The 23,022-nt window shown below is 39.7% G+C and overlaps 1 protein-coding gene across 1 annotated transcript in view; it reads left to right on the forward strand.

The window, feature by feature from the left end:
• FBLN7 (fibulin 7) overlaps positions 1 to 18,850 on the forward strand; it is a 47,456-nt gene extending 28,606 nt beyond the window's left edge. Inside the window, exons 7-8 of the mRNA XM_058165102.1 lie at positions 12,032 to 12,170; positions 16,186 to 18,850. Of these exons, the coding sequence (XP_058021085.1) occupies positions 12,032 to 12,170; positions 16,186 to 16,558 (512 nt within the window). The 3' untranslated portion in view covers positions 16,559 to 18,850. The remainder of the gene's footprint in view (positions 1 to 12,031; positions 12,171 to 16,185) is intronic.
• The last annotated feature ends 4,172 nt before the right edge of the window (positions 18,851 to 23,022 follow it).

The raw sequence follows: 23,022 nt of genomic DNA on the forward strand, positions 1-23,022 counted from the left end.
TTCCTTACTTTCTCCCTCTAAAACATTTCCTTTAAATTAATCCCAGCCTTTCCCCTGCTGCTGGTTTATCAGTTCTATGATATTGGCCCTAGTATCTCTGCCTAGTCCCACTTCAGGCTGGTCTACCATTTGCTTTGGCTTTACAACAAGTCTTAAGGTGAACACCTGTCTCTGCCAAAGTAGTAACCTCTAAGGGAGAATCTGTCCCTTCTGCCTTTTCCATGCCTATTTATTTGGTATAGGCTAGAATAAGAGGCTTGGTTTTTGCAGTCAGGATGCTGGTTAATTCTTCCAAAGTTTGAGCAGAACAAGGGCCAATACTTTTATCTTTGCAGCCCCCTTTTTGTCAGCCAAAGTTTATTTTTTCACAGAAGTGTTTAGAACCCTTCGAGTCTAAACCACTTCCACTTGTGGGCTTACCACCTTGTGTTAATATCCCACTTTTTATGAATCTCCCACCTTTCTTATGGCTATCTCATTGCTACAACCACTTTATCACAGTTCTTTTATCTATACCCAAGTCAGTGGGTTCCAAAATCCAAGATACAATACAACCACACAGGTACCTGGTAACACACACACAGACAAGTATTCAAAGCTAATTCTCAATGCTCACTACTCCACTCCTTCCCCTTCTTCTACATCTTCTTCTACCCCCGGTGGTACAGCACTTACTGCACTCAATGGGGCAAGGGCAAGTTTTTGCCAAGCTAGACTTGGCCCAAGCCTATCAACAGCTGCCCGTAGATAGCAGCACAGCCAAGCGCAGACAATTGTGACTCACAGAGGGGCTTTTAAGTGTACCCGTTACAGTTTGGGGTTAGTGTGGCTCCAGGGTTATTTCAGAACCTAATGGAGCGGCTATTGCAGGGCTACCAGGGTGGTACCATACTTTGACGATGTACTGGTATCCGCTGAGAATCTAGAGGAATTAGGTAAGGCTGCGAAAAGTTTTGGGCATTTTCCGGTCTGCCGGTCTCACAGTTAAACTGAACAAATGCCAGATCGGGGTTGAGTCTGTGGAATTCCTGGGCTACCGGATAGACAGGAAGGATTCACCCCACTGAGAGCAAGGTACGGGCCATCAGGAAGGCCCCGGTTCCAAAGAACAAAACGGAGTTACAGGCATTCTTAGGTCTGGTCAACTTCTACGCAGTATTCTTAAGAATAAGGCAACAGTAGCCGAGCCGCTGCATAAATTACTAGCAAAGACGGCTGCATGGTCTTGGGGAAAGGCGGAAGCTAGGGCATTCAAGGGTAAAGAATCTCCTATCGAGTGATAGCCTCCTTATCCAGTACAATGGCACGCTGCCATTAGTGTTAAGCTGCGATGCATCTCCCTATGGGGTGGGGCTGTGCTCAGCCACAGGTTACCAAATGGCACAGAAGCCCCTATTGCATACTACTCCCGAACCATGTCATCAACTGAAAGGAATTATAGCCAGCTTGATAAGGAAGCCTTGGCTATAGTCTCAGGAGTAAAGAAATTCCATGAATATGTATTTGGTCGTGATTTTGAAATCATCACGGACCATAGACCTTGCTAGGTCTGCTGGCAGGCGATCGCCCAACGCCTGTGGCACTTTCGCCAAGACTGACCCGATGGACTATCTTCCTGGCAGCGATTCTTACAAATTACTACACCGCCAGGAAAGGAATTAGGCATGCAGACGCCTGAGCAGATGCCCGCTACCAGAGACTATCGAAGACCCCACTCCGGGATACCAGTTCTGCTAATTGACTCTTTGGACTCTGGCCCAGTCACATCCAAAGAGGTGGCTCGGGCTTCAGATAAGGACATTACAATAAGAACTGTAATTGGTTGGGTACAAGAGGTTGGCCAGCTGCGCCGGGCGAGCGTTTTAAAGAGTTTGTAAAAACGGGGAACTCTCGGCTCAAGGGGTGCCTGCTATGGGGGATCGAGTGGTGATCCCAGAGAAATTGAGGAAAAGGTATTGGATCTCCTTCACGAAGGCCACCCAGGGATCGTGAGGATGAAGGGTCTAGCGAGAAGCTATGTGTGGTGGCCCTTAATGGACTCGGAAATTGCTGAAAGGGTAGGGAAATGCCAGGCCTGCCAGGAGTCCAGACCGCTACCCCAACGGCCCCGATTCGGGAATGGGAGAGACCCCAGGGCCCTGGTCTAGGATCCATATCGATTTTGCCGGCCCTTCCACGGCCAAACCTTTCTGGTAGTAGTCGATGCCTACTCCAAATGGCTGGAAATCATTCTCATGAGATCCATGACAGCCGAGGCCGTGATTTCAGTCCTACGACACCTATTTGTAACCCATGGGTTGCCTGACACGTTAGTATCCGATAACGCCCGCAATTCACGGCAACCCAGTTTGAGGGGTACTTGGCAGAGGAGGGCATCCGCATGTCCTCTCGGCGCCTTTCCACCCTGCGACGAATGGCCTTGCAGAACGCTTCCGTCCGGAGCGCAAAGAAGCATTGTCCAGAATCAAGCCAGGCGACTGGCAAACAAAATCGATACCTTCCTGGCAGTCCAACACAGAACCCCTGTGTCACAACTGGCAGAAGCCCAGCAGAGTTATTAATGGGTCGGAAGCTCAGGTGCCCACTAGACCGCTTAAACCCAAACTACACACCAGACGGTTACAAGGGGCACGGAAAACAAGAGGATGGCAATAGGCGACCGAGTGTGGGCACACAACTACAGCGAGGCCCGACCTGGTTAGCAGGAAAATCCTAGAAATAACAGGACCAAATCATATCTAGTAGAGATAGAGGATGGCCGGGTATGGAAGCGCCACATAGACCAAATAAGAAACGCATAACCGAACAATCCGAATTAGACGAAACAGGCCCTGACTATACAATGTTTGAATCCACAGCTGACTCAAACCCGGGCAAACGCGGACTTATCTGAGTTCCAGGAGGTCCAGCGATGCCAAGAGCTGTTTCAGCCTGAAAAGGGACATTGTACCATGAAGTATGTGCTCTGTATTATTGGGCTGCTGTAGAAAATTGACTTCGAATGATGACAGAAATAAGTTAATCTTAGTGTTGATTCAGTTTCTTCCTTTAAATGAGTCTTAAAAGAATGGCCTGAATTTAATCAGTTTTAAAGTTCTTAGCAATCACTTGAGAAAACCATTTAAATCTATACGCCTTTCCCTGGTAAAGCATTTGTACAGTGGAAACAAAAAGTGTTGAGAGGAAACACAAATGGACACAGATTGCTAAAAACTGAATTGTGGCATGAAATGAGTTCCAGAAGAGAAGTACCTTCATCTTACACTAAAACAGAGTTAGCTTGAGAGATTAGTAAAAGGACCCACTGGGTAGAAAAAGTGAAGAAGGAAAATTTCTTCCCATTTTATCATAATACTGTACAAGAGCTTGAGATCATCTCCTAGAATTATGCCGTAAAAGATTAGGGATGGATAAAAGAAATACATATATGACATACTAAACAGTTAAATAAAGACATTCTCTGCCATAAATTGGTGGCTTAATAAGTTACTTGAGTAACTATATATATATATCTGTTCCTCTGCTTATGTTCTCGAAGAGACATCAGGCCGCCTATTGGCTGAGCAAAACGCCAGCCAGGTTTTTCAAAATATTCATTCTCTCATGCATAGAAAATCATCCCACGGTGTCATCACTTTGCATACATAAGATCCAACTGTCTCAATCTGCTTTTTCCTACGTACATGTATGCCTACATCATGTATAATAAGATTGTACATGCTTTGAAAATTGATTGAAAAGTACTTCGGATTTCATACTACAGGAGACTGTGGGAAGTTAAAAAAGTCAAGATGCCATCTGTAATCACACAAAGACTTTTTTTTTACATACTTCATGTATATGACATATGTAAAAAGGGGCTGGGCTACCATCATGATTTTTTTTTAATGCTCCTGCTCCAGGTCTGAATGTAGCATCTTTCTTTTTATTAAGAAAGCATCTTTATTCCTAACAATACCTTGAATTCCCAGCCATTCTCAAAAAATAAAATGGTGGATAATCTCAGTATGATGAGATGGAACAATATTCATCTTTGTTTCAAAAAAAACCCCACAAATGATTGCTGACATGTTAAAGAATGATGGTTACAGGATCCATGTTTCTTCTGCATATCTAAGTGCTTTGTGGTTGGCCACATCCACCCTAGCAGCCACTTCTGAACATGCAAGCCTTTCAAGAGAATCCACCGAGGGGAGATGGGGGAGTATAGAATAGGATAGAATAACAGAGTTGGAAGGGACCTTGGAGGTCTTCTAGTCCAACCCCCTGCTTAGGCAGGAAACCCTACACCACTTCAGACAAATGGTTATCCAACATCTTCTTAAAAACTTCCAATGTTGGAGCATTTACAACTTCTGGAGGCAAGTTGTTCCACTGATTAATTGTTCTAACTCAGGGATCTGCAAACTTGGCTCTTTTAAGACTTGTGGACTTCAACTCTCAGAGTTCCTCAGCCAGCTTTGCTGGCTGAAGAACTCTGGGAGTTGAAGTCCACAAGTCTTAAAAGAGCCAAGTTTGCAGACCCCTGTTCTAACTGTCAGGAAATTTCTCCTTAGTTCTAAGTTGCTTCTCTCCTTGATTAGTTTCGACCCATTGCAGGGCTGGGAAGTGGCTCAACAGGCTAATGCAGCCTGTTATTAACACACAGCTGCCTGCAATTACAATTACAATTACAATTACTGCAGGCTCGAGGCCCACCAGGCCCAAGGTTGACTCAGCCTTCCATCCTTTATAAGGTAGGTAAAATGAGGACCCAGATTGTTGGGGGGGCAATAAGTTGACTTTGTATATAAATATACAAATAGGATGAGACTATTGCCTTACACAATGTAAGCCACCCTGGGTCTTCGGAGAAGGGCGGGATATAAATTCAAATTTAAAAAAAATTGCTTCTTGTCCTACCCTCAGGTGCTTTGGAGTAAAAATTGCTAATTTGGCAGCTGTGGCTGTGCAATCAAAGCTCCACCTACTTTTTGTATGTGTGCAACACATTAAAAAGTAGAAATGTAATCACATTACTGTTAATGCTTTTCACCTCTCTGAAGATGCCCCTAAGCCACTACCCACCCTATAATGAGCGCAAAGAAGCATTGTCCAGAATCAAGCCAGGCGACTGGCAAACAAAATCGATACCTTCCTGGCAGTCCAACACAGAACCCCTGTGTCACAACTGGCAGAAGCCCAGCAGAGTTATTAATGGGTCGGAAGCTCAGGTGCCCACTAGACCGCTTAAACCCAAACTACACACCAGACGGTTACAAAGGGCACAGGTAAAACAAGAGGGATGGCAATAGGCGACCGAGTGTGGGCACACAACTACAGCGAGGCCCGACCTGGTTAGCAGGAAAATCCTAGAAATAACAGGACCAAAATCATATCTAGTAGAGATAGAGGATGGCCGGTATGGAAGCGCCACATAGACCAAATAAGAAACGATAACCGAACAACCGAATTAGACGAAACAGGCCCTGACTATACAATGTTTGAATCCACAGCTGACTCAAACCCGGGCAAACGCGGGACTTATCTGAGTTCCAGGAGGTCCAGCGACGCCAACAGGTTCCTCCTGAAAACAGCAGGGACGACTCTGCAATAATCCAGGGCCGGATGGCCTAGAGGAGGAGCTGAGAGGAACAGACAGTCCCTCCGGTCAGCTCGACTCACTCCCAGAGAATGAATTGCGCAGGTCCGAAAGAGTCAGGAGACGCCCAGTCTACTTGCGTGATTACGTTGAAAAATAATATGTAAATTTTTATGTAAATAGTGGTAAAGTGTTTTCTGGGAGGGAAGGAGTGTAATGTATCTTTAAAAGTTTTGGCGGGAAAATAGCACGTTGCTGATTGGTTGAAGCCCCCGGTTAAACTGTATATAAGGAGAGGTTTTTCCCAGCACTGGCTGCTGGGTTCACCATATAGTAAAGAGCTGTTGTCACTATCCTGGTCTCCTGCCTCGTTATTGCCCGAATCTAACAATATCTAGAAAACATCTAGAAATATAAGCCTTACCCCTTTACAGTAACTGTTCTTTTTCTTGGAATCTAAGGATTGTTTCCTTGCTTTCCTCCTCTTCTGCTGTTAACCAACAATGTTTTAATGTTGTAACTATCTTTTGTAAGAGCCTTAAATGATTTCCCATTTAGGAGTCTCTCTATCCCCTATGGGTTTACCTTTGTTTTCTCAGCTTTTTGTAAAGCTTTCTCTTTCCTAGGAAATCTCACTTCTATTAAATTACTATGGCTAGGAAGAATCCTAGGTTCCTTCCCTTCTTGCTTCTGCTCCATTCTCATCTTTGCCTCGGACTGGGCCCTTGTAGTTACTCTCAATATCTTAGCCTCCTTCTTGAATCCTTTTCTCTGAGTCCAACCTTAAGTGGAAAATCAGTTCTAATCACTAGGTTGCGTGCCAAATTAGGGATAACTCCTACCACCATTACAATGTCCTTTCCCTGTGGCCTGTACTTTGGCTTTAACCAATGTGATCATCTCAGTTTGCCTAAACTCAATTGTAAGAGGCTTTGTCTTTCCCCATAGATGCTGCCTTCTTTACTCAATGAATTAGCAGTGTTCATCTACTCTGCAGTATCTACTAAACCTCTCACAGTAAATCCATTAATTTTTGCTGGGATCATATTTTTCTTCCCAGTGGCACTTGCACTACTGCAGCCATTCCTTTTTTTCCCCTGGCTTTCTTTTATAGTCTTTGGACAAATAGCCACTTTTCCCACAGTTGTAACAATTACTGGTCTCTCTGACTTCCCGAGGCCTTCCTGTAAGTTGGGCAGAAGCTAAAGGTTTCTGTACTTCTACCTTTCTCTCTTCCAGTTCCTTAAAGTTCTTACATTCTAGAACAGGCTTTCTTATTCTCTTCTCTCCTTCTGCATCTTCCCTTCCAGTATCCTCTGACTTTTGTGCTGCTTGTAGTCCTAAACTAGTTCAATTGCTCTTTGATTGACTCTGAACTGTGTTCTTGCACCCAAGACATTAACTTGATATGAAGTACTTGTGGAAAGTGTTCTAAACTTAATCCTCTACCACTCTTTTCTTGCTTACTTTGTCTGGCCTCAGCCATTTCTTGCCTAGGTCTTCCAACCTTCCCCACAATTCATGAGCCCCTTCATGTTTGTCTTAGGTGTAATTTCTAATCTCCACCTATAGAGAGTGACATCGTATCTGTATAGGATTATCCCTTTGACATGAGAGTAATCCACTACTTCTCTTGCTGGAAGACTACTATAAGGCTGTCAAAGGCTTTCCTGTTAAATATGGGGCTGGCCACTCATTCACTTTCAGACCACTTATAAGAGATAGCCACTCTTTCAAACATGGTTAAATAGGCTTCTTTGTCTTCTTCCTCTGTGAATTTAGGGATTTTAATGTCTTTGAGACCACTTCCATTGTCTATAGACTTTACACACTTTAGACCAGAGTGTGCTTCTTTTAGTGACTGTATCCCTTTAAGCAGGTCTATCAATCTCCTAATCTCTCCTTTCTTGCCTCTCTTTCATTCCTTTCCCATTCCAGCCTATCTTTCTTTACTTTCTCCCTCTAAAACATTTCCTTTAAATTAAGCCCAGCCTTTCCTCTGCTGCTGGTTTATCAGTTCTATGATATTGGCCCTAGTATCTCTGCCTAGTCCCACTTCAGGCTGGTCTACCATTTGCTTTGGCTTTACAACAAGTCTTAAGATGAACACCTGTCTCTGCCAAAGTAGTAACCTCTAAGGGAGAATCTGTCCTTTCTGCCTTTTCCATGCCTATTTATTTGGTATAGGCTAGAATAAGAGGCTTGGTTTTTGCAGTCAGGATGCTGGTTAATTCTTCCAAAGTTTGAGCAGAGCAAGGGCCAATACTTTTATCTTTGCAGCCCCCTTTTTGTCAGCCAAAGTTTATTTTTTTCACAGAAGTGTTTAGAACCCTTCGAGTCTAAACCACTTCCACTTGTGGGCTTACCACCTTGTGTTAATATCCCACCTTTCTTATGGCTATCTCATTGCTACAACCACTTTATCACAGTTCTTTTATCTATACCCAAGTCAGTGGGTTCCAAAATCCAAGATACAATACAACCACACAGGAACCTGGTAACACACACACAGACAAGTATTCAAAGCTAATTCTCAATGCTCACTACTCCACTCCTTCCCCTTCTACTACATCTTCTTCTACCATTCCAGTTACTACTCCAAATCCCATTGCTGGAGAGAATTAGCTTTTTCTATCTGTGTTGAGTTGCTTCACAAACAAACTTCCCTTTCTCCCAAACACTGGGAACTGCCCTTCTGCTCAGCTTTTATAGCCAACAGCTGCTATGCTGGCTAGGAAGAGGACTTAAAGAGACAGGGCTACAGCAGAACAGCTTCTGGCCATTTTGCAGGCAGCCTGTTGTCTCACAATGTTGATGCCCAAGTGGGATATAAACCATATCAAGAATGAGAGGAGGGTTGCAATCCCTATAAAAACTTTTGCCATCTTGACTTTCCATTATCATAGTTTGCAGACATCCATGCATTCCTGCATTTTGATGTGGATTTGATGCCTAGTTAAAATACAACAGTCTGGGCATCAGATTTCCCATAGATAAGACCTTTTGTGGGGCACTGTAATATGAAATTCTAGCTGTGAATGCTGACAGAAGAATTCCCCAAAAAATATTTATTGTACTGCAGTTAAGGTATGTGGGAAGGCATAGTGGTGAAATGCCAAGAGCTGTTTCAGCCTGAAAAGGGACATTGTACCATGAAGTATGTGCTCTGTATTATTGGGCTGCTGTAGAAAATTGACTTTGAATGATGACAGAAATAAGTTAATCTTAGTGTTGATTCAGTTTCTTCCTTTAAATGAGTCTTAAAAGAATGGCCTGAATTTAATCAGTTTTAAAGTTCTTAGCAATCACTTGAGAAAACCATTTAAATCTATACGCCTTTCCCTGGTAAAGCATTTGTACAGTGGAAACAAAAAGTGTTGAGAGGAAACACAAATGGACACAGATTGCTAAAAACTGAATTGTGGCATGAAATGAGTTCCAGAAGAGAAGTACCTTCATCTTACACTAAAACAGAGTTAGCTTGAGAGATTAGTAAAAGGACCCCCTGGGTAGAAAAAGTGAAGAAGGAAAAGTTCTTCCCATTTTATCATAATACTGTACAAGAGCTTGAGATCATCTCCTAGAATTATGCCGTAAAAGATTAGGGATGGATAAAAGAAATACATATATGACATACTAAACAGTTAAATAAAGACATTCTCTGCCATAAATTGGTGGCTTAATAAGTTACTTGAGTAACTATATATATATATCTGTTCCTCTGCTTATGTTCTCGAAGAGACATCAGGCCGCCTATTGGCTGAGCAAAACGCCAGCCAGGTTTTTCAAAATATTCATTCTCTCATGCATAGAAAATCATCCCACGGTGTCATCACTTTGCATACATAAGATCCAACTGTCTCAATCTGCTTTTTCCTACGTACATGTATGCCTACATCATGTATAATAAGATTGTACATGCTTTGAAAATTGATTGAAAAGTACTTCGGATTTCATACTACAGGAGACTGTGGGAAGTTAAAAAAGTCAAGATGCCATCTGTAATCACACAAAGACCCACTTTTTTTTTTTACATACTTCATGTATATGACATATGTAAAAAGGGGCTGGGCTACCATCATGATTTTTTTTTAATGCTCCTGCTCCAGGTCTGAATGTAGCATCTTTCTTTTTATTAAGAAAGCATCTTTATTCCTAACAATACCTTGAATTCCCAGCCATTCTCAAAAAATAAAATGGTGGATAATCTCAGTATGATGAGATGGAACAATATTCATCTTTGTTTCAAAAAAACCCCCACAAATGATTGCTGACATGTTAAAGAATGGTGGTTACAGGATCCATGTTTCTTCTGCATATCTAAGTGCTTTGTGGTTGGCCACATCCACCCTAGCAGCCACTTCTGAACATGCAAGCCTTTCAAGAGAATCCACCGAGGGGAGATGGGGGAGTATAGAATAGGATAGAATAACAGAGTTGGAAGGGACCTTGGAGGTCTTCTAGTCCAACCCCCTGCTTAGGCAGGAAACCCTACACCACTTCAGACAAATGGTTATCCAACATCTTCTTAAAAACTTCCAATGTTGGAGCATTTACAACTTCTGGAGGCAAGTTGTTCCACTGATTAATTGTTCTAACTCAGGGGTCTGCAAACTTGGCTCTTTTAAGACTTGTGGACTTCAACTCTCAGAGTTCCTCAGCCAGCTTTGCTGGCTGAAGAACTCTGGGAGTTGAAGTCCACAAGTCTTAAAAGAGCCAAGTTTGCAGACCCCTGTTCTAACTGTCAGGAAATTTCTCCTTAGTTCTAAGTTGCTTCTCTCCTTGATTAGTTTCGACCCATTGCAGGGCTGGGAAGTGGCTCAACAGGCTAATGCAGCCTGTTATTAACACACAGCTGCCTGCAATTACAATTACAATTACTGCAGGCTCGAGGCCCACCAGGCCCAAGGTTGACTCAGCCTTCCATCCTTTATAAGGTAGGTAAAATGAGGACCCAGATTGTTGGGGGGGCAATAAGTTGACTTTGTATATAAATATACAAATAGGATGAGACTATTGCCTTACACAATGTAAGCCACCCTGGGTCTTCGGAGAAGGGCGGGATATAAATTCAAATTTAAAAAAAATTGCTTCTTGTCCTACCCTCAGGTGCTTTGGAGTAAAAATTGCTAATTTGGCAGCTGTGGCTGTGCAATCAAAGCTCCACCTACTTTTTGTATGTGTGCAACACATTAAAAAAGTAGAAATGTAATCACATTACTGTTAATGCTTTTCACCTCTCTGAAGATGCCCCTAAGCCACTACCCACCCTATAATCTGCACAACTTCAGAAGATTCTCTACAATAAGCTCTTAAAAGACCAAATGTTTTTGCCAGCCTTAAAATTTGGGACTCTCTGGTATAAATAGGTTAATAAGGAAGCAATCTTATGTAAACTTACCCTACTGCCTCCTGCTGCATTTTTTCCATTACTTAAAGTTATTACTATTCTTAGAAAACTATGTATTTCTTATGTAATGCTAAAGTGTTTTAGCCTCGATATAAAACTAAAGTGCACATCTTAATGCAACTTATGGCTCATAAAATCTTAGATGTAGTCCCACAGACATCCAAAGGTTGTCAAAATTAGAGAGGGAAAAAAATTAAATAAATAATTGGTGAGGAATCCTATTAGTTATACTGAATTTAGTTTTAATTTTGCTCACACTGACTCTTCTATAGATTGCAGCCCCTAGCACTTCACCCACAGGCCAACTACAGCCTTGATGTAGAAAAAGTGATGCTACAGATAGAATAGATTTCAAGGAGTTTTCGGCAATGCTCAGATAAAATCCATAGAAGTCAAATAAAATGAGGCAACAAGTACAGTTAAAAGCAATAGTATCTCAAAAAAAAATGCCATGAGATCAATCCAAGGTGCTTTTCCAGATAGTAGAAGTTTGGTGATTCTGAATTCTCTGAACTGCAGTTAATGGTGATGATGTGATGAACAATTAGGTCACTTAACTGTATTAAAACTTTACTTGAGCATTAGTCTTGTTCTTGAAAGGGGATATATGAAAGTGGAATGAAGTAGTGAGACCATCTTCACTGGATGGTGTGGGATGTCTAATACTCTGTACTGAAGAGGGGAGAGGAGAGGGGGTTAGCTACTTGTCCATTCACACAGAACATGCTCTTGTTTAGGTCTGGCAATGGAAATTTTGGCAGCAAATTCTCAGCCATGGTCTAGTAACAGGTCATATATTTGACTTTTATGGATTTACTTTAAAAAGCTCTCAGGCTTAGTCTTTGGCAGCTTCATATAGGACAGTGCAAGAATTCTGCCTGGAATCCAGCCTGTCAATATGGACTCTACAAAAATTGATGGACCATTAATCTTGACTCCGTATAAGGCAGCTTCTGTGTTTCTGTTTGAATTGACTGTCTGCCAACCTCAAAAGAGTTGAATCTATTCCTCTATCACTCACTCTTCTGTTTACCTTGCAGATATAGATGAATGTGCACTCTCATTGCACAGCTGCATTAGGGGAACAACATGCATTAACATCGGAGGAAGCTTTCAGTGTGTCAAGCCAGAGTGTCCCCAGACTGGTGGAAATGTCAGCTATGTGAAAACATCACCCTTGTAAGTAACATCACTCTCCCACCAAAAAGCCTTGGTGGCGCAATGGTTAGAATGAGGTATTGCAGGCAAACTCTGCCCACAACCAGCATTTTGATCCTGACTGGCTCAGGGTTGACTCAGTCTTCTATCCTTTTGAGGTCAGTAAAATGAGGACACAGATTGCTGCGGGCAATATGCTGATTCTGTAAAATGTTTAGAGAATGCTGTAAAACACTATGGAACAATACAGAAGTCTCAGTGCTATTACTATTGCTATAATGAGAAATGAGTTTTCCCCAACATGGTGCCTTTCAGATGAGTTAGAAGCAAAAATGTGGAAAAGTGCTTCCACAGCAGAAATCTGCATTAAGCCATTTTTTAAAAATTGTATATTTTCTGTAACAACTGGCTACCATTATAAAAATACAACTATCATATGCTCTCCTCCTGTTAATTAATTCAAAACACCATTATTAAGCAGTGGCTTTTAAATGGTGACTAACCACTTAAAGCTTCTCCATTGGCTGACTTCTGACTGAACATTTAGCATGAAACTAGCATCATTTATAATTTCCAGTGTGATTTCACTACCTCATAGGTGTGTGATCTTGAGGTCTGTGGATACATTTGGCATTTTTAAAGTGTAGTTTAAAATGCCAAATATGTAGTTCTCATGCATAAGCAGATAATAAGAAAAGGCTGCTATATATTCCACTTTTTAAAGATATTATTTGATTTCACTTTTAGCAGCTCTTCTGAGATTTGTCAGGGTTACAGTTCCTTGAATTAGAAGCTTCCTCCTAATTCATTTCTTTTGAAGTAGCTCATTAGAGGTGCTTTCTTTGCTCATATTCTCTGTTCATGCTCCTAGGGAAAAAATCAATTAGTGATTATGAATTAAAAATAAAATAATGAAGTAAAATGATGTATAGGTTTTGGGTTGGGGTATTAAATAAGAGAGAAATAATTAAAGCAGGCACTTTAAGCAGGGTGATTCCCAATAATTGCCCAAACATATATAACACACTCAGCATTGACCAATTAATCAAAATTCAGGAATATTGCAGTGATAACTAATAATTACTCTGTCACTTTAAAAGAAAGAAGAAAGAATGCATGGCTGAATCTCCATGGACTGCTTCACCACATGGACATTCATTACCTGCTCTACCAGGATGATCTCTGATTGTCAGTTGGGTTCTTCAATAACAGAAAAAATACAGTAAAGAGGAAATTGTTACTGGTCAGGAAATCCATAGTAATTATGGATTCTGAAATGCCTTGTAAAGCTGAGATCAAAATCAATAACTTGATGATGAAGCTATTTTTGCTTGTTTGATCATAGACCAGAAAAATTTACAACTTGTATCTTGGATTATTCAGTATAAATATTTTCCCTCTGGTCAGTAAGATTATTTGTTATGTGCTCTTTGATATGTAGCCAAAATATATCATGCCTTAATGAGTCACCCTAGCCAAGTGGAGAAAATGCAGCTTTCTTTAAGTTTTGGCAGCATCTTTGCTACAAACCAGCTAATGTGAAATACCTTTAAGCTTCATTGATGTTGGTGAGAGAGCTAATCTTATGATTCAGTTTCTTGCTTTGGCATCAACTGTGTTTAAAATAACTTCATTTTCTTCTTTTACTTTAATACATCTGGATAAATCATTGCTATCTTAGAAAATCTGTGTTATTAGGCCAAAAATAAAATTGTTAGTGTAACAAGAATTCAAATTTAATGTAATATTGTGGAGGTTGTATTCGATTATTTTAGACCATTTTATTCTGATCTACTGAAAGAAATCTATGTTTTAGATGGAGCCAGGGAAGAAGGCAAATGTTAGGGAGATGTGAAGCACCCAGCAACCACACTTCATGAAAAATCCTCCAAATTTAGAACTACTGCACAAAAGAGGTTATTAGAGAGTATTTTTCTGCCTCCACTGTTGTATTCTTTGTGAAATTGGACAATTTCCTAATTCTAAATAGAAATATTTGGAGTGGGGAGGATGTGGTGTTCCTTTCAGATAAATACAAATGTTTATCCAATGACTGGTACCCATGGATCCTTAAAGGAAGGGCACAATCATATGTCCAAATTCTACCCAAATATATCTTTTTTATTCCTATCTCAATATTTTAATCTGGTATTGCTGCCATTCCACAGATGGAAATAGTTTCATGCACATAAATTCCTTTGCTAGATTGGAAACCTTGTAAACAAAGCCTCTTTTTAGGTCTGTTAATCTAAAAATATAACATCTGGCACGAGTATATTTCCTATTTACAATGATGCACATAAAGAGGGCTGTGTTTCTGTTTTGATAAGGAGAAACATTATCCCCTTTTATTTCTAATGACTAGCTAAATGCTATGCCCGGTTATAATAAGACCTTTGACACATCCATCTATTATAAAACTTTCTGTTCCCCAAATGTATTTCTAAAGCAGAGGTGGGATTCACATACTGTAACAACCGATTCACCCAGCACCGGAAATGTGAGTACGTGCGTGTGCACACTCACTTTGCTCACACGCTGTCCACGCATGCGTACAGCGTCACAAAACATCGCAATTTGCTTGCACGTGCCGTCTGCACATGTGTGCAATGTCAAACAATGTGACAATTCGTTCATGCGCACCATCCGTACATGCATGCGCCGTCAAAAACACAGCGATATAGGATGGGATTGTGCCCAGGTAGGTGGGCTGGCCCACCCACAGGTTGCCACTACCGGTTCACCCAAATTGGTCCAAACCAGCTGAATACCACCTCTGCTCTAAAGGAATATGAAAGCTCTCAAGTGCCACAGAACTCACCATCAAAGTTATATGAAAGGGAAGGGATAAGGAAGCAGAAAAAGTTAAAATTGTAATTCTGCCTCTTTTTTATTTCTCACTGTTATGTCCATTTGGGTGGTCCTAATAAAGGCATAAGAGAACCAGTTTTGATAGTGGTTAAGGCACTGGATTAGAAACCAGGAGACCATGAGTTCTAGTCCTGCCTTTGATATAAAGCCAGTTGGGTGACCTTGGACCAATCACTCTCTCTCCATCCTGAGAAGAAGGCAGTGGCAAACTACTTCTGAAAACTTGCTAAAATAACTGCAGAGACTAATCCAGGAAAGCCCAGGAGTGAACAATGATTTGAAGATATCTTCCACTAAAAAAATTGAGAGTCAGTTTGGTGTAGTGGTTAAGGCACCAAGCCAGAAACCAAGAGACCGTGAGTTCTAATCCTGCTTTAGGCATGAAAACCTTGGACTGGTCATTCTCTCTTAGCCCTAAAAAAAGAGACAACAGCAAATCACTTTCCAAATGTCTACGGATACCTTGAAAGTGAAAAAGCTTCTTGAATAACTTTAGAATGTAAACAAATAGGCACCTGCCATATAATACCCCAGATTTAACAATTGTCAACAAGAAAGACTAAATAGTCTGGATAGTGGATGTGGCCAATGGTGGGATTCAGCCAGTTCGCACCACTTCGGAAGAACCGGTTGTTAACTTTCAGAGCAGTTTGGCAAACTGGTTGTTGGAAGAAATCATTAGGGCAGAGAACCGGTTGTTAAATTACTTGAATTCCACCACTGGATGTGGCAGTAACTAGAGACAGCAAATAGAAAAAAAAGAACTGGAGAAGATGATCAAAATACAAAGACAAAATGCAAAGTAGAAATAAAATGACTGTGGCAAAAGTAAGCAAAGGTAAGTACCAATGGTGATAGGCACCTTAGGTGCAATCCTAAAACAACTGGAACACTAGTTGAACACCATCGGCATTGACAAATTCACTATCAATCGATTACAAAAGGCAGCTTTACTCAGAATGGCTTACATCCTGTGGCAATATCTGTAACATGTAGACAAAAGTGCCAAATCTAGTCTGAACATCTGGCAGACTGTGTGACAAACCATGATAATGATAATGATAATGGTAATGATTGATAATGATAATGGCATTATCAAATTATACATTTTGAATACTACTTCTTAACCAAATCCTATTGTTGTTTACTTTTCTTTTCCTCATAGTCAATGTGAACGGAATCCGTGTCCCATGGACAGCAGATCATGCTATCAAGCCCCCAAGACGATCTCCTTCCATTATCTCCCTCTGCCATCCAATCTTGCCACTCCCACTCCTCTCTTCCGCATGGCAACTGCTTCGGCCCCTGGACGACCAGGTCCTGACAGTTTGCGGTTTGGAATTATAGGGGGAAACAGCCGAGGGCATTTTGTGATGCAACGTTCGGACAGACAGACTGGAGAACTCATGCTGGTACAAAGGCTACAAGGGCCTCAGACCATAACAGTGGAGGTTGAGATGTCCGAGTATCTGGATCGTACCTTCCAAGCGAAACATGTTTCCAAAATTACCATCTTTGTATCAGTTTATGAGTTTTAAAGAAAGTTGGTTCAGCATGGGAGGAAAAACCATTTTTCATCAGGAACTTTTGTTTGGTTTCACCATTGGCTCCCATGTCAAAGACTCCAGAATTAAAAATGGCATCAAGCATGGCTTGGCTTTCTCACCTGAATTAACATTGCCCACTTCTTTTCAGCATTACTGGCATGTAGCCTTTCTGCTTCTATCCTAACACACCTTTAGATGACCCAAAGCCCTTGAAAGAAGGGGAGAGTGGCAGTGTAACCTATCTATCAATTATTGTTGCTCCACCCACACTAGCTTCATCCTGCCCTTTGTGAGCCAATACAGCATATTGTACATATAGATAGCCAGTTTTTAACAAGACTACCTGCATTCCAGAAGACTCTAAGAAAGGAGAATATAGGATCCCTCTGTGGACAATGTACCAAAGCAACTATATTATAACTATACAACAGTAAAAGAGGTCATTCCTATTTTGTAATATTGCTATATAACATTAAATGTTGATTTGTTGGAAAACAGATGCCTATCGATGGATAAATCATGGAGGTAAATCTGATTTTTATCAGACTTCTTTTCTAATAAATGCATGTTGGACTAGGGCAGGGGTGAAATCTACTTACCTTCCTCATCAGTTTGGAAGTACACATGCCACGCACACTGTTTGTTTTGCATGTGTGTGCGCACATCACATGTGCGTGCAGACCTTCTGCACATGCACAAAACCTTCCTGATTAAAATCAGGAAGTAATGACACCTGGGCGGGTGGGCGGAGCTTTGCTCCGCCATTGCTACTGGATTGCCGAATCACTGGCCACGATCGCTACCAGATTGCGAGATCCAGTCAGAACTGGGAGCATTTCATCCCTGGACTAGAGCAATATTTCTCAACCTTGGCAACTCTAAGATGTCTGGACTTCAATGTCCAAAATTGTCCAGCCAGCATCTTAAAGTTGTCCAGATAGTGAAATAGTGGACTAGGTTGCACATTTCCCTAACAGAAGTGTTGTACTTCAGGATTATAAAGCTTGGAAGAAATTAATATCTGCCACAAATTCAATGCTGTATTCCAGAACTCAAATCGATAATTTCTGTTTCTATCTCTGAAAGAACAACTTTCAGCAAAGTTAGGGAAAAACATTTTTTCTGCCTGGATGATGTACTTCATTTAATGCCATTTAATATTACAGCATCATAAAAAGTATTTTACACTATTTTTTGTAATTCAGTAACATTTATTTGGCATGAGTTTTGCTTTTCTTTGTTAGCCAAGAAATTTAGCAGTATAAGAACATGTTTGTGACTCCACCAGAAATATTATTTTGCTCTACTGGAATGAAAATATTATTTCCTTTCAAATATTTTCTTTGGGCAAAGAAATGTAGGGCAAAAGGCACTTTAATTAAACACATTTTTTTGTATTTTTCAGTGAATGTTTTAGATTTTTAAAAAAACTTTAGATATACCTCTTGGAACTGGATCACAGAAACCTATCTATTTAGTCAAATTTGTCTTGTGTATTTAGTCTCCAGGCTGGCTTTTTTGTGCATGAATAAAAAAAAAGATTCTCCATAACTTCCAATTAACAACTTCAGTAAATGTTAAAAGTCTTTAAATATATAAAGCCATATAAATATATAATCAGCTTTCAAGTTACAATTGAAATAGCAGGCTGATGAAAATAAAATCACAATGGAGCTACCACTGACAATTAGATAGGAAAGCAAATCTGGGCAAAAAAAAAAAAATTAAGTGATCAATGTTTGTTTTAGCTGTTTTATCTCCCTCCACTTCCTTTATGGAAAGCTATCTCAAGACATTTACATCACTAAGGGCTGAACTGGAAGCCCACAAAACTAAGGGAACCTCAATGCTCCCAAAGATATACCTGCCTATATAAGCTTCCACAGAACAGTGGTTCCCATCATGGTGCAAGCCAAATCTTACAAAGCAGCCACCATTTCTTTCAAAAGGAATGGCTTAAGATAGTGAAGCTAGCTGATTTCCTACTACAAGTCAAATTCTGATACCATATGCATGTGTATGAGTGTTTGTCTATATGACACAAAAGGGCAAAGTGAATTGCCTCTACATGTATATGGCCATGAAATGAGGATTCAGCAAAGAACAGGTACATACATCCTTGAACACAAAGATCTATTTCTGCTCCTCACTACAATTGAAAGGCAGATGTCCCAAGCCCCCTCTGTTCAAAACCCTCTGGATCTTAACATCCTAATCCTACTGGTTGCTTTGTTAGTTGTTACTGCCATCACTTGTCTTCCAGAAGTATCTCACTTGGTATCCATCTTGCAGGTCTCTCATTTCTGGTAATAAAAAAAATCAACATGAGAAAGTTGAAATAATTTATATGGTATTACTTCCTGGGCTTATAGCATAGAGGAATTGAATATTCAGCCTCTTTCCCCAATACCCAATAACTTTGGGAGATATGCCAATCTCACAGGAAACCAAGAAAATAAAACAAAATGAAGCTACGAAAAACGCATATTCTAATTTTTAATGTGAAAATGCAAATATTAAGTATGGAAGAAGATAAATTACAGATCTGAACAGATCACTGTCATACATCAATTTACAAATTAGTTTAAAAAGTTAATGAGGAAATTACAAAAGGCAATAACTCACTATGAGCAGACCACTAGGCACAGTCTGCCACAAATACTGCCTTTTCTTCAGGAATCGCTGAGAAATTTCTAGAGAGGTTTTAAGTTATTGTTACATTATTACAAGAGAGATAAATATAACTTCATGAACATAGTCTGAGATTTGATGGAGAACTGCAATGAAACACACAGTTCTATAATTGATTCAGAATGCAAAGCATCACAGTAAACAGAGATTTACAGAGGAAGGGACTACAACAGCGGTGAAATCTGGCTGGTTCTATCCGGCTCACATGAACTGGTAGCACCTGCGGCAGGAGGTTCTGCCCACCTGCCAGGACATCATTACGTCCCATTTTTTACCCTCTGCACATGCGCAGAAGAAGCGAGCATGCATAACACACTCCTGTTCCCAAACCGGTAATGAAGGTAAGTAGATTTTACCACTGGCCTAGAGTAATCCAAGTCTGTACATGATAAAGAACCATATCTCATTTGGGGAAATGTGCATTGTCACAGTCTATCATATAAACTACATTCACAACACAGGTTTTCTATTAAGGATTTCAATAGCCCTTAAAAGCCTTCTCTAAAGCAAAAGCCCTTTCTCAGCTTCTCTTTTTCTCTCTGCCTCATCACATTACTCATAGGGAAAGAAGTAATCGCCTTTCTGGGCCACTAGTGTCCCCTAATGCACACTCACGCCAAAGGTAGAATGGATCCAGTTTTCATTTAGTTGCATATTCATGTTTGTATGGTAGCAATTATACTCTAAATATATTAGTCATGTTAAAATCAAATCCACTCTACCCTAGATATCAGCAAATAGACTTGGCTCACACGTTGTTCTTGGTCTTCATATGTTTTTTTGGTTTGGATCAAGCAGATTGTGTAAATCCAACTAATTGAGGTTTATGCAATATATCTTGCTTAAGCAAAACATGATATTTAAGTGAGCTCAAGCGCATTTTGCAGACGCCAAAGGCAAAAAATACCAGTAAAATTCAGTGACAGTTTATAATTTTCAGTCACATGGTTTTGCAAGTATCATTTTGAAATAAGCCCTAAATAAGTGTTCTAATCCCTTTGGTGGTTTATACTGCACATAAAGATCTCCAACATTTTTTTAAAAAAGAAAAATGCCATGTTATAATGCCACAATCTTTGGAAAGTAAAAGTACTTTTAAAATGCTGTTTCCTATGGCAGAAAGCAGACTCGGTTTAGATTAAACTGTGAACCTAGTAACTATGTTGTGAATAGATTTGTTCATTCAAATGCATTTTAATCTCCTTTTTAAATTCCTCAATCACTGTGAAGCAATTGTACAACTATTTTGTGAAATAAACATGAAGAATTGGGCTACTATTATGCTTATTACACATTCATTCTCAGAAATAAAGTGTGAAAGAACATGGTATCCTTGGAATATTAGATCCTGAAAGTTTGAAGTTCTTTAAATTGTAAGTTTGTGCATGTATATTTGATTTTTTTTAAAAAAATATGTAGTTTATATAATATACTTATCAAATATTTTATCACCTCTCCAGTTCTGTGGTGAGCTACCATGTTAAGATGGAAGCGACCAGTGTAAATATAGCCTTTGAACAGAGCTCCATTTATGGAACCATACATTTTCAAGGAAATCCCATAAGTTATGGTGATGGTTGCCAGTTTGACTGGCTTCAAAAAAGAGTTGGACCAATTCATGGAAGTCAAGGTAATCAATAGCTATTTGATGGCAGTGGGACTACTTCTGAAGAACATCTGCCAGGAGACTAGCGGACCCCAAGTGTAGTTGGTTGGCCACTGTGAGAACAGACTATTGGACTAGATGGGCCAGGACTTTGTTCCAGCAAGGGACTGCTTATTTCCTTATTATAATTGCAAAATAATTCACTTTTCTAGAGATTGTGGATCAAAAGTCATATCTCATGATTCACAGATGAGGAGAATAGGCAGAAAAAATGTCCCTTATGTTGGTCTATGACCATAATAAAGATTTAATTTGATATGTTCTCTAACCATAGTTTTTCTTCATCATTTACCATCTTAAGCCTTTCCAAGATTATCTTTCTAAGAAGAAAAGTGAAAACTATATAATAATGCCGAGGGTTGGGAAGTCAGGTTTTATGAAGAACAATTGAACAATATGTATCTGTTTACTCTGAAGAAGAAAATATTAAATTGTCTCCGAATATCTAAAGAATTCTCACCCAGAAAAGGAAGCAAATTTGTTTTCTATCATTCCAGAGAATAGAAAATGAGCCAATGATCCTTATTTATAAAGAACAAACAATAAAACTGTCAGGCAAAATTCCATTCCATCTGGAAGGACAAAATATTTACATTTATTACTTGGTTATTTTATTTTACTATCTGTTAGATTTTATTTTGTGTGTCCCTTTGAGAGGAATTCAAAATAATAATAACTTAATTATGTTTAGGCTTTATGTCTTTAAAAAGTCTAAATAAACCATTTATTCATTCTTCTGGAATGCTTGCTTAATATTTAGTTGCGGAATGTAATTTCAAAATTCACCATCTTATAGCAAAAGGTTACCACAGCAATCTATTTGTCATGATCCAGCAGGGCCAGATTATGCATGGAAAAAAATTACCATGCCAAATCATTTCATTGCAGGAATAGACTCCAGCAATGCATTACTAAACAATCATCCTTGAGCGAGTTAAGGATTCAGAAAACTTGAATCTAAGTAGTTGTATTTGGTTTTTTCCCATCTACTCTGTGCATAGGTTGCAAGTATTAGAGCTATGTAGCACTGTGGATGCAGTTCCAAAGAAGTGGTTTTAATGCACAAAATGTAGCATCTATCTGTAGTCTTAAGCGATGGTGTCTGTTCCCAAAATTACACGCTGTCCCTTTTGCTATCTAAACGGTTGAAAATACGTATTGAATTATCTGAATTCAATGAATTTTTCTGGAATTTTGAGCTTTCGAAATATTATTACATCCTATTTAGTATTATATATGTTGATTAAGAGTAAGTTTCTTACATCAAGCATCTAGCCCACAATTTTCTCCTGTGCAGAAGGATCAAAGATTTCCTTTATGGAGAAATAAAATTGAAGATTACAGGCATATTGTTTGCTCTCTTCTGGCTTCAGTGTAATGGATCTGTTAAAAGAAGACTCAGTATTGTTTAGTTTCTACAACATGTGTTGCCTTTTTGCTATCCTTGGTCCTGAAAAATTGCATAATGTACATCACTTACAGTTGCTGACTCAGGCAACCACCTTATAAAATCAGCCAGATATAGAATAGAATAGAATAGAATAGAATAGAATAGAATAGAATAGAATAGAATAGAATAGAATAGAATAGAATAGAATAGAATAGAATAGAATAGACTTCTATATTGGCCAAGTGTGATTGGACATACAAGGAATTTGTCTTGGTGCATACGCTCTCAGAGTACATAAAAGAAAAGATACGTTCATCAAGGTACAACATTTACAACACAATTGATGATCAATATATCAATATAAATCATAAGGATTGCCAGCAACAAGTTATAGTCATACAGTCATAAGTGGAAAGAGATTGGTGATGGGAACTATGAAACGATTAATAGTAGTGCAGATTCAGTAAATAGTCTGACAGTGTTGAGGGAATTATTTGTTTAGCAGAGTGATGGCCTTCGGGAAAAAACTGTTCTTGTATCTAGTTGTTCTGGTGTGCAGTGCTCTATAGTGTCATTTTGAGGATAGGAGTTGAAGCAGTTTATGTCCAGAATGCAAGGGGTCTGTAAATATTTTCACGGCCCTCTTTTTGACTCGTGCAATATACATAACATATCTATTTATATAGACCCATACCTGATTTTGACATT

Source organism: Ahaetulla prasina, chromosome 1 (assembly GCF_028640845.1).
Source record: "Ahaetulla prasina isolate Xishuangbanna chromosome 1, ASM2864084v1, whole genome shotgun sequence".
Taxonomy (NCBI): Eukaryota; Metazoa; Chordata; class Lepidosauria; order Squamata; family Colubridae; genus Ahaetulla; species Ahaetulla prasina.